This window comes from Oryx dammah, unplaced genomic scaffold, assembly GCF_014754425.2.
Source record: "Oryx dammah isolate SB20612 unplaced genomic scaffold, SCBI_Odam_1.1 HiC_scaffold_5, whole genome shotgun sequence".
Taxonomy (NCBI): Eukaryota; Metazoa; Chordata; class Mammalia; order Artiodactyla; family Bovidae; genus Oryx; species Oryx dammah.
In genome coordinates, this window is record NW_024070189.1 from 2,416,512 (window position 1) to 2,428,519 (window position 12,008).

The window sequence follows — 12,008 nt, forward strand, 5'->3', positions numbered from 1 at the left end:
CCTCCTGCCCCCAATCCCTCCCAGCATCAGAGTCTTTTCCAATGAGTCAACTCTCCACATGAGGTGGCCAAAGTACTGGAGTTTCAGCTTTAGCATCATTCCTTCCAAAGAAATCCCAGGGCTGATCTCCTTCAGAATGGACTGGTTGGATCTCCTTGCAGTCCAAGGGACTCTCAAGAGTCTTCTCCAACACCACAGTTCAAAAGTATTAATTCTTCAGTGCTCAGCCTTTTTCACAGTCCAACTCTCACATCCATACATGACCACAGGAAAAACCACAGCCTTGACTAGACGGACCTTAGTCGGCAAAGTAATGTCTCTGCTTTTGAATATGCTATCTAGGTTGGTCATAACTTTTCTTCCAAGGAGTAAGCGTCTTTTAATTTCATGGCTACAGTCACCATCTGCAGTGATTTTGGAGCCCCCCAAAATAAAGTCTGACACTGTTTCCCCATCTATTTCCCATGAAGTGATGGGACCAGATGCCATGATCTTTGTTTTCTGAATGTTGAGCTTTAAGCCAACTTTTTCGCTCTCCTCTTTCACTTTCATCAAGAGCCTTTTTAGCTCCTCTTCACTTTCTGCCATAAGGGTGGTGTCATCTGCACATCTGAGGTTATTGATATTTCTCCCAGCAATCTTGATTCCAGCTTGTGTTTCTTCCAGTCCAGCGTTTCTCATGATGTACTCTGCATATAAGTTAAATAAGCAGGGTGACAATGTATAGCCTTGACGTACTCCTTTTCCTATTTGGAACCAGTCTGTTGTTCCATGTCCAGTTCTAACTGTTGCTTCCTGACCTGCATACAGATTTCTCAAGAGGCAGGTTAGGTGGTCTGGTATTCCCATCTCTTTCAGAATTTTCCACAGTTTATTGTGATAATATCACAGTTATCCAAGTCTATGCCCCAACCAGTAATGCTGAAGAAACTGAGGTTGAACAGTTTTATGAAGACCTATAAGACCTTTTAGAACTAACATCCAAAAAAGATGTCCTTTTCATTATAGGGGACTGGCATGCAAAAGTAGGAAGTCAAGAAACCCCTGGAGTAACAGGCAGATTTGGCCTTGGAATGTGGAATGAAGCAGGGCAAAGACTAATAGAGTTTTGCCAAGAAAATGCACTGGTCATAGGAAACACCCTCTTCCAACAACACAAGAGAAGACTCTACACATGGACATCACCACAGATGGTCAACACCGAAATCAGATTGATTATATTCTCTGCAGCCAAAGATGGAGAAGCTCTGTACAGTCAGCAAAAACAAGACTGGGAGCTGACTGTGGCTCAGATCATGAACTCCTTATTGCCAAATTCAGACTCAAATTTAACAAAGTAGGGAAAACCGCTAGACCATTCAGGTATGACCTAAATCAAATTCCTTATGATTATACAGTGGAAACGAGAAATAGATTTAAGGGTCTAGAGCTGACAGATAGAGTGCCTGATGAACTATGGAATGAGGTTCGTGACATTGTACAGGAGGCAGGGACCAAGACCATCCCCATGGGAAAGAAATGCAAAAAAGCAAAACAGCTGTCTGGGGAGGCCTTACAAATAGCTGTGAATAGAAGAGAGGCAAAAAGCAAAGGAGAAAAGGAAAGATAGAAGCATCTGAATGCAGAGTTCCAAAGAATAGCAAGAAGAGATAAGAAAGCCTTCTTCAGCAATCAATGCAAAGAAATAGAGGAAAACAACAGAATGGGAAAGACTAGAGATCTCTTCAAGAAAATTAGAGATACCAAGGGAACATTTCATGCAAAGATGGGCTCGACAAAGGACAGAAATGGTCTGGACCTAACAGAAGCAGAAGATATTAAGAAGAGGTGGCAAGAATACACAGAAGAACTGTACAAAAAAGATCTTCATGACCCAGATAATCTTGATGATGTGATCACTAATCTAGAGTCAGACATCTTGGAATGTGAAGTCAAGTGGGCCTTAGAAAGCATCACTACGAACAAAGCTAGTGGAGGTGATGGAATTCCAGTTGAGCTGTTTCAAATCCTGAAAGATGATGCTGTGAAAGTGCTGCACTCAATATGCCAGCAAATTTGGAAAATTCAGCAGTGGCCACAGGACTGGAAAAGGTCAGTTTCATTCCAATTCCAAAGAAAGGCAATGCCAAAGATGCTCTAACTACCGCACAATTGCACTGATCTCACATGCTAGTAAAGTAATGCTCAAAATTCTCCAAGCCAGACTTCAGCAATACGTCAACCATGAACTCCCTGATGTTCAAGCTGGTTTTAGAAAAGGCAGAGGAACCAGAGATCAAATTGCCAACATCTGCTGGATCATGGAAAAAGCAAGAGAGTTCCAGAAAAACATCTATTTCTGCTTTATTGACTATTCCAAAGCCTTTGACTGTGTGGATCACAATAAACTGTGGAAAATTCTGAAAGAAACACTTTAAGGGAAAATTATTGTTCTGGCTGACCAACCTTTATCAGAAAGGGGTCATAAAATATCAACAGGCCTCTGGGCCAGAAGATAATGTACAAAAAATAAGACTCTTGTAGGAAAGAACCTGGTATCGATAAAAGTTTATACTGATGGAATGTTGAGTTGACTCTGCGTTTTTCAGCTTGCTGTTTGTACAACTCAGGGTATAAAAGCCCTCTCTGAAAATAAAGTGATGGGCCTCGCTCACCGAAGAAGCTTGGTCTCCCCGTGTCTTTCTCTTTCTTACTCTTCTTTCAGGCTAGTTCCCATCTGGACTACAGAGGTCCGCCATGTCTACTTATTTGCCTGGGCTTCTAAGACCTGAACGTGAAGGCGCCCCGTGTCTTCACTCCCTCGGGAGACCAGGAGGGTGCCTGCGGCCTACGTAGACGGTGCAAGTCTCTTGTCTCAAGACTTTATTGATTTTCTGTGTAAACCAAGGAACATCAGCCTCTTTTCTCCTCTATTTTCTCCACTACACTATTCGCTCCCATTCTTTCCTTATCTCTAAATCTCAGTCACCGACGCCGTCACCCTGCAGACACCCTGGATCCAACTGGGGCTGGACCCTGGCAGTGCCTGTCTTTCTCTTTCTTGCTTCACTTGCTATCGCAGTCTCCAGTTGCCCCCATGTCATGGAAACAGTGTCACTGCATCCGCTTTCAGCCCCACTGTGTGCGTGGACCACATCTTCCGTGTCCTCCGCCTGCGACGGGCTCAGGCTGCTTCCCTGTCCCGGCTGCTGTGAACGCAGGGGCGTGTGTGTCTTTCTGAGTTAGGGTGTTGCCTGGGTGTGTGCCCAGGAGCCGGCTGGCGTCCATGTCCTCCGCCTGCAATGGGCTCAGGCTGCTTCCCTGTCCCAGCTGCTGTGAATGCAGGGGCACGTTTCTTTCTGAGTTAGGGTGTTGCCTGGGTGTGTGTCCAGGAGCCAGCTGTCATCCGTGTCCACCGCCTGCGATGGGCTCAGGCTGCTTCCCTGTCCTGGCTGCTGTGAGCGCAGGGGTGTGTGCGTCTTTCTGAGTTAGGGGGTGCCCAGGAGCCGGCTGGCTGGACCGTGTGGTGACGCTGGGCTTGGTCTTCTGAGGAGCCCCGTTGTGTTTTGCGCAGTGGGGCATCCAGTTGCGTTCCCACCAACAGTGGCCTCCCTTGTCCCCACACCCCCTCCCGCACTGACTTGTACACTTAACGATGGCCATTCTGACTGCTGGAGGCGGTTCCCCGCTGCAGCTTTGATTTGCATTTCTCTGATAATTAGTCATGCTGAGCATCTTTTCATGTGCCTGTTGGTCATTTGTTTTTCTTCTTTGGAGAAACGTCTATTGAATTGTTTATTTGTTGTTGAATTGTATGAACTGCTTGCATACTTTTGAAATGAAGCCTTTGTTAATCGCATCATTTCCAAATATTTCCTGCCCTTCTGTAGGTTGTGTTCTCGTGTTGTTTTTAGGTTCCTTTGCTGTGCAAAAGCTTGTAAGTTTGATTAGGTCCCCTTTGCTTATTTTCGTTTTTTTTCTATTGCCTTGGGAGACTGACCTTAGAAAACACTGGTACGCTTTACGTCAGAGACTGTTTTTCCTATGATCTTTTCTTGGAGTTGTATAGTGTCTTAAGGACTCAGGTTTATGTCTTTCAGCCACTTTCAGGTTGTGATGAGAGGGTGTGTTGTTCAGTGCTTTGTGAAGTTAACATGAAAGCCTGCTGAAAGCAGCCCCTCACGGCCTGCCAAAGACCTTCATGTGTGCTGTGCTTAGTTGCTCGGTCCTGTCTGCCTCTCTGTGACCCTGCAGACTATAGCCCGCCAGGCTCCTCTGTCCATGGGATTCTCCAGGCAAGAATACTGGAGTGGGTTGCCATGCCCTCCTCCAGGGGATCTTCCTGACCCAGGCATCAAACCCAGGTCTCCAGCATTACACACAGATTCTTTACCATCTGAGCCACCAGGGAAACATGTCTTTATTCTATGACATGCTAAATTTAGGTCTGGCTCTTACAGATATTGGAATTAGAATTTTGAATTCAAGTATTTGGTAAATACTTTAGTCAGCTTGAAATTCAACTAAAATACGCTCTGATTAAAAGGCGGAATTTCACTGGCATAATTGCTTAGCAGTAAGAGAGATTTTAAAGGCCATGTAACATAGAGAATCTGGCAAACAGGATTAAGAACACATTCTAGACAGGATTTTACTGATAAGTATTTAAGGCTCCCTAGTCCAGCACTGGCTCCCTTATAGGGCTGCTGTAAGAATCAACAAGAAGGTGCTTAGCAATGTTTCATTATCTAAGAAAATGTCTCCATTTAAAAAAAGATTACAGTCCTTTCTTTCATCTTGTGATTGCTCTCCTTAGGAATATAGCCTCAGAGTAACGACCACCCCAGAGAAGAACCGCTGTGGAAAACAGTAGGGCTGCCATGTTCTGTGGATTTTGAGGAGTGGTGGGATTCCTCAAAGCTTACCAGCACTTCTCTTGCCAGCGCACGGGAAGACAGACTAAGGGTGAGGCTTAGTATCCCTGAAGTATTAAGTTAAAAAACTGCATTGTTGGAAACTAGAACAGCTTAGTCACCTTCTTACACTGACAACTACCTGCACGTATCTACCCCACAGCACTGCAGACATGCCAGACACAAAGCAGGCTGTGGTGTCTGGATCCATCCCAAGTCGTTTCCAAAACAATTCTATTCCAAAGCTTGATCTGGAAAACATTCAGTGGTTCCTCAAACACTTAAGCACAGAGTTACCATATTCCCTAGTGTGTACTCAGAATTAATTGAAAATAGGTACACAAATAAATCCTAGTATATAGATGTTTACAGCAGCACTATTCACAACTGCCAAAAGGTAAACACAGCTCAAATACACATCAATGGATGAGCAGATAAATAAATTGTGGTCGATACATATAATAGAATATTACTGAGCTATAAAAAGGAGTAAAATAATGATGCATATTATATAACATGGTTGAACCTTGAAAACCTTATGCTAGGTGAAAGAAGTCAAATACCAATGGTCACATATTATATGATTCCATTGATATGAAATAGGCAGAATAGGTATATACATAGCAACCAAAAGCAGGTCTGAGGTTGCCAGTGCCTGGGGGAGTAACTTCTTCATATGGGTGTAAGGCTTTATTCTGGAGTGAGGAAGATGTTTTAGAACTAGACAGAGGCAGTATTTGTGCAGCACTGTGAAGGTACGAAATGCCCCTGAATTGTTCACTTTACAACAGTCAGTTTTATATCATATGAATTTCACCTCAAAGCTTTTTCTAAAGTACCTGTCTTTAATTTAGGCATTAAGACTTTTGTAAATACTTTATATTAATTTTCCATGATGAAGTACTTTTCACTTCAAATTAACAAAGAATAATTTTATGATACGTTTTAAATTTGATTTTTATTTTATATTGGAGGGTAGGTGAGTCAAAATGTCCTCGCAAAGTGATTCAGATATGTATACACATATATTCCATCTCTCTCTTCCCAAAAGATTTATACAAGTTCCAGAGACTGAGATGCTAAGAAACCATGTCAGTTTTTCAGAGTGAGAAACTATAGACTTAGTATTTTAGGAGCCTAACATCAGATGAGGTTATTGGACCAAATATAAGGCATTCAAAGGAAATGGTCCAGAGCCACACAACACTTTGAGTCTGGATCTAATCTATTAAAATAGAAATAATCTTTTTCTTGGATCACAATAGAAACTTTCAGATGCACACTCACACATCTTACACACAGAAGTCTGATCAATAAAATCGTGAATTGTTTGTCCTCACATGTGCAAAGTCTGAACTCACACACACATGTGCTGCCCCCCGGCTGATTCTCGCTTGTGCTCTGCTCTGCCCTGGGCCCCTGCCCGTGCCTGTTTCGTGCTGACGGAGTCCGCTCCGACCACCAGAAGGGAAGGGTCTCTTCTTACCGTAATTAAGCGCTTCTGGTGCCGTCCACTTAATGGGGATCTGTTTCAGGCCAGAAGATGAATACACGCCTCCGTCCTCTTGACGAGACATTCCAAAGTCGCTGATTTTCAGCACGTTATTCTCTCCTACCAGGCAGTTTCTTGCAGCAAGATCCCTAGGTCACAATAAGACACAGAAAACGCCGTTCACGTTGATGATCTCCACACTTTGCATGTGCACACCTGCAGTGTGCTCGTGATGGGGTGAAGAATGCATACGAGTTTCCAGTCTTTCTCTCTGTCACAGGTAAACATCACCACGAGAACACGTGTGCATGCGGCGGGCCACTTGCCAATCGAGGTGCCACAGGCATCATTTCCACTGAAACAGAAAGTGCTGATTCTAGGGTTGAGAGAGAAGCCACAGGAGAGACTAGGCAGACTCGGTGTCACTCCTCTCTGACTGGCTGTCCCAGAGCCGCACTAACAGAACTTTCTGGGACAAGGGCGCGTGCGGCCCCGCGGGCCCGTGTGTGCTGGCTGGCAGGCAGCACGGACCACGTGACTACTCAACACATGCAGTGTGACGGGTGCGATGGGGAAACTGAACGTTTACATTTTCTTACTTTCAGTTACTTAAATAGCTGCGTGTGCCTTTGGCAGTGTATCCCTGGAATTCCCCAAAGGTTGGAGAATGGCTGAGGTGCCAAAGAGGCTGGTGCCTTTCTTTTCCTCTTTTCCCTTTTTGTATCTGGGATATGCAAAACCCTCCTTGGTGATCTGCCCTGCCTCTCTCACCTTGTTCTGCGTGTGTACTAAACTGACTAAGTTGCTTCATTCGTGTCTGACTCCTTGCGACCCCATGGACTTTAGCCCGCCAGGCTTCTCTGTCCATGGAATTTCCCAGGCAAGAATACTGGAGTGGGTTGCCATGCCCTCATCCAGGGGATCTTCCTGACCCAGGGATCGAACCTGAGTCTCTTTCATTTCCTGCATTGGCAGGGGGTTCTTCACCACCAGCGCCATCTGGGAAGCCTCTATCGTGCTCTGGTGTCTCCATAATTGCTTATTCCAGCCACACTCAACTTTGTTTTGTCCCCAAACACAGGACAAACCCCCTCTACATGACAAGCTTATTTCCACAGCAGGGCTTTGCACTTCGCTATTCCCTTTGCCTGGAGTACTCGCCTTCTAGACTTTTGCATAGCTCGCTCCTCTTCCTTCATTCTTAGCCCAAATGAGACTTCTGTGAGACTTGCCAACCTCCCCTGCAGCTAGCTCCAGCCATAATCTAAATACTGGCCAATGAGATATAAGCAGAAGAACTGTTCAGTTTAAGAAAAGGGAAGTACCCATTACATTTCTCTGTCAGAGAACTCTATCCTGACCTCCCTTAACTAACAGAAAGATGGTGGTTAACAAAAGAGACAAAGTCTGCACTCTAGTTCTAGTGGGAAGACCACCAATAATCAGATTCATATATGTAGTACAGATGTTTCTATATAGACATATAAATAAAGTATATGAGCATGCACACAGAATATCAGAAGAAAGGTCAAACAATGTTGAGTGTTAAGAAGAAAAAGAGCTATATAAAGGGAAAAAGATTTTCAAGAGGGAATCCTATTTTAGATAGGTTGTTAGGAAGGTCTCTTTGATAATGTGATATTTGATCAAAGACCTGAAAGAAGCTAAGGAGCAAGCCATGGGGATATCTAGGTGAAGAGCATTCAGGGTAGAAAGAATAGTATTTATAGATACAAAGGCCCTAAAATTGGCCCATACTTGGTATATTCAAAGAACATCAAGGAAGCCAGCAGAGCTGGAGTGGAATGAGTAAGTGAGAAGAGAGATTTAATCAGAGTGAGCCAGGACCAAATGATGCACGGCCTTTCACTACTAAGCCCTTGGGTTTTATCAGCTAGGAGGTAGGCGAGGTTCTGCACACAGGACTGACACAGTGTGACTTAGGTTTTGAAGGATGATATGCTACGTGTGCAGAGTGGACTGGCAGAACCAGACAGCCCAGTAAGCAGCTTATCTGCGAAGTCTAGAAGAGGCGATGACGGCCTGCACTAAGATGCAAGTGGTGGAGGTGGTCAGAGCTATCAGATTCAGGATCTATTCTGAAAGTACAATCAGGAGGATTTGCTGGTGGATTTGATGTAGACTGGGAGAGAAAGAGCCGTGGCTGACCCAAGGCATTTGGCCTAAGCAACTGGGAGAATGTGGCTGACAAGGGAATGGGGAACTGGGGGAGAACCAGATTCAGAGTGTGGCAGACACAGCTAGCTGCTCCCTACTGTCCATTTAATCCTCTTTTTTAGCTTTCCCTCCGCTGCCCCCGCCCCCCCATTTTTAGTTGAATATATTGTCATTCAGCTAAAAACTGCTATTTGTCCCAACCTCCCCTGCAGCGAGATCTGGCCGTGATCTAAGTTCTGGCAAATGAGCTGCAAGCAGAAGAGTTGTCTAGGATTTCTAGTAAGTTTCTTTTAGAGGGGAAGGACCATTACATTTCTCTCTCCCACCAACGAAAAGAGGAAGCACACTAAAGCTGGAGAAGTAACGAGACAAGGGGCCCAGGCCCCTAATGACAAGTGTGCCTGCCATACACGATATGGACTGCTGACCTTTGCATGTCTAGATTTTTTTCTTTTAAATGTGTGAGAGAAATTCCTATGTCATTTAAGCAATTTTTTTTTCTTACATTTTTCTTTTTTTTGGATATATGTGTGTTTGTGTTACGTGCAGTCAAAACTAACTCCTACTGCAGGTGGGGAGCCTGGTTTTGGACATACCGAGTCTGAGCTGTTGGGTAGGCAGTTGGGTGTATTAGTCTGGAGGTCAGAAGAGAGGTCGTGGAGCTGCCCACTTTCAGGTGACACTTGAGGTTACGGGATTAGAGATGCTTTCACCTAGAGAGTGCGTGTAGAGAGGAAGGAGGAGCCAAGGACTGTGCTGCAGAGCACTCTGTGATTTAGAGAGGGGCTGGAGAAAGAAGGCTGAGGAGGAGCAAGTGAGGCAGAGGGGGACCAACAGAGGAGCTGGTGGCCTAGAAGCCAGCTGAGGAAGGCTTTTCGAGAAGGAACCAGACAGCAACTGTCAGCTACTACTAAGAAGACAAGCAAGGTGGGGACAAGGAGCTGGCCGTTAGATTCGGCCACGGGGGATCTCATGAGACTGACAAGTGTAGTCTCAGGAGCAGTGTGCATGGTGGTGTGACTGGCGCATGTTCCGAGAGAGTGAAAGAAAGAAGTGGAGATAGGGAGGTTTAGCCACTTTTGAGTCAGTTTTCTATAAAGGCATATCGAGAAATGAGGAGGTGACTAGAGAGCCTTTCAGGTCACAGGGGTTTTCCCTCTAACTTATGCAGACAGTAATATTCGTGTATAGAGGGTAAACTAATGTGGAAAGGGGCATTGCCGGTGTGAAGCCTTTGTGAGGAGGTGGTGTGCTGTTCAGAGCTACACCCCAGTGCCCAGAACAGCACTGGGTACTAGGAGGCGCTCCGCAGATGTCTGCTGAATGCACACACACACTGCTTTATTCTAGGAGTGATCCCTGCTGAAGGTAGGCTGTCTGTTCTGTGCTTTCCTTTGTAATTCTTTCCTCTTGAGGAACAATCGACAACCTGCTTCTCTTTCAGCTGAGACGGTTTATATATTTATCTTTGGAATGCACTTCTACATATCCAACATGAGCCAAGACTTCTGAAAAACTGTAGTCTAATTTATACAGGTGGTCTTGTAACACAGGAAGTACCTTGAGCACTGACTTCAGCATTAGCTGACTGGTAATACGGTATTTCCTCGGGGAGTTAAATTAGCCTTGTACATCTTTGTAGGAAACTTGCGCAACAGCACCTAAAGGCGTTCAGAAAGGAATGTGGCATCTTCTACCTTACTAACTTGGTAAGACTAGCTTTATTTATCAGATCTAGCTCCACAACGGAGAAGCTTGGAAGCCCAAGGTTAAGATTAAATCACTGATTCACTTCCCGGTTCTGTGGAAGAGTGAGGGACTCTGGTTTGTTGTTAGACAAAGTGAGTGGTAGTGAAATACTGGTTTGTTCTAATCTGTAGGAAGGAACTTTTCTATAAAAGTACATTCTGTGTGCTTAGGAATGCCATGACCTACCTATGGCCTAGATGGCCTGAATGAAAAACAGCTCTGTGACTTATTTGACTGTCCTTGGGAAAAGAATCTAAAAAAAGAGTAGGTATATGTATATGTATAACTGAATCACTTTGCTGTAAACCTGAAACTTATGCAACATTATAAATCAACTATACTACTGTAAATGTTTTTTAAAAACTGGATCTGGAAATGCAAAGCTCTAGAATAATCAAAGCAATTTTAAGAAGCAAGAAGCTGAAGGACTCACCTAACCTGATTCTAAATATCACTAGAAAGATATCATCAATACAGTTAAGTAGAACAGATATATTACAAATCACTGGAGCAGAATAGCAGGTCCTGAAATGGATCACGGACGTGTGGTCACCTGACCGGACAGAGGTACAATGGACCGCAGGGTGCACCTCCCAGTCCTGGCCAGGGGACCGGGCGACGCCTCCTCAGGGCCAAACGCCGTTTCTCTCAGTCAGAATGAGCTGCTGTTCAGTGTGGCTGTTTAGGCATGTACAGGATTTCGGTGTTAGACCTTTCCTCAGAATAAGGCCTGTGCTGCACAACGACATACGCTGTCTTCACTGCAGCACCAGCGTGGGGTTTGTCCTCTGAAATGAGGACTTCAGTTCTATGAGGGATGAAGCTAAAACTAATTTAGAGATACCTTCAACTCAATGTTGTGGGCTGCACGAAGTTCAAGTGCATGGAAATGGTATCTTCGGGCATACTCTATGAGCTAACCTAAAACCTCAGGCCTTCAGGCAATAAGCATGCACTGCATCCTCACTCTTTGCCTAATCGTCTAAAAAGTATTAAAGGAGATAGGAACCACAGATGTGGTCTGTGGGCTGAGAAGCTGACAGTCTAATTTGGGAGATAAGGCAGACACACACCTCTGCCCCTTCTCTCCTCTCCGTTCATTTCTTTATTTAGCTCCCAGCTGCCTCGCCCCAAGTCAGACACGGCAGGAGACTACTGCTCCCTGCCTCTCCCCACCTGAAACTTCCAGAGAACAAGTCAACGTGAGCCAGTGTGCTACCGACCGCAAATCCTACAGGAATTCAGGGATGGGGAATCTCCTAACAGGCTGGCGTGGTGCTCACAGAAGGTAACTGTGACGCTGGGAGAGACTGAAGCAGGAGGAGAAGGGGACGACAGAGGATGAGACGGCTGGATGGTATCACCCACTCAATGGACAGGAGTCTGAGTGAACTCTGGGAGGTGGTGATGGACAAGGAGGCCTGGCGTGCTGCAGTCCATGGGGTCACAAAGAGTCGGACACGACTGAGCGACTGAACTGAACTGATGGGAGATAATTTGATCTTACCAGGTGCAGAGGAACAGCACAGTGAATGCTGCTGGCTGCCCAAAGGACACGGAGCTGTTCCACTTAGGTCTGCTGCGTAATCTTACTTAAGGATTCAAACTTTTAACTGTATACCAAGGGTCTCTTACAAGCTGTACACAGTATGAGACAGGCTAATTAGGATGAAATGAGCACAGAGAACATTTACGGG

The 12,008-nt window shown here is 45.1% G+C and overlaps 1 protein-coding gene across 4 annotated transcripts in view; it reads right to left on the bottom strand.

Moving 5' to 3' along the window:
* The window catches only part of FER (FER tyrosine kinase), a 475,518-nt gene that overhangs the window by 14,036 nt on the left and 449,474 nt on the right, over positions 1 to 12,008 (bottom strand). For all 4 annotated transcript variants that reach the window (XM_040239698.1, XM_040239699.1, XM_040239695.1 and 1 more), the window contains one exon: positions 6,379 to 6,533. In XM_040239698.1, coding sequence (XP_040095632.1) covers positions 6,379 to 6,533 — 155 coding nt within the window. The remainder of the gene's footprint in view (positions 1 to 6,378; positions 6,534 to 12,008) is intronic.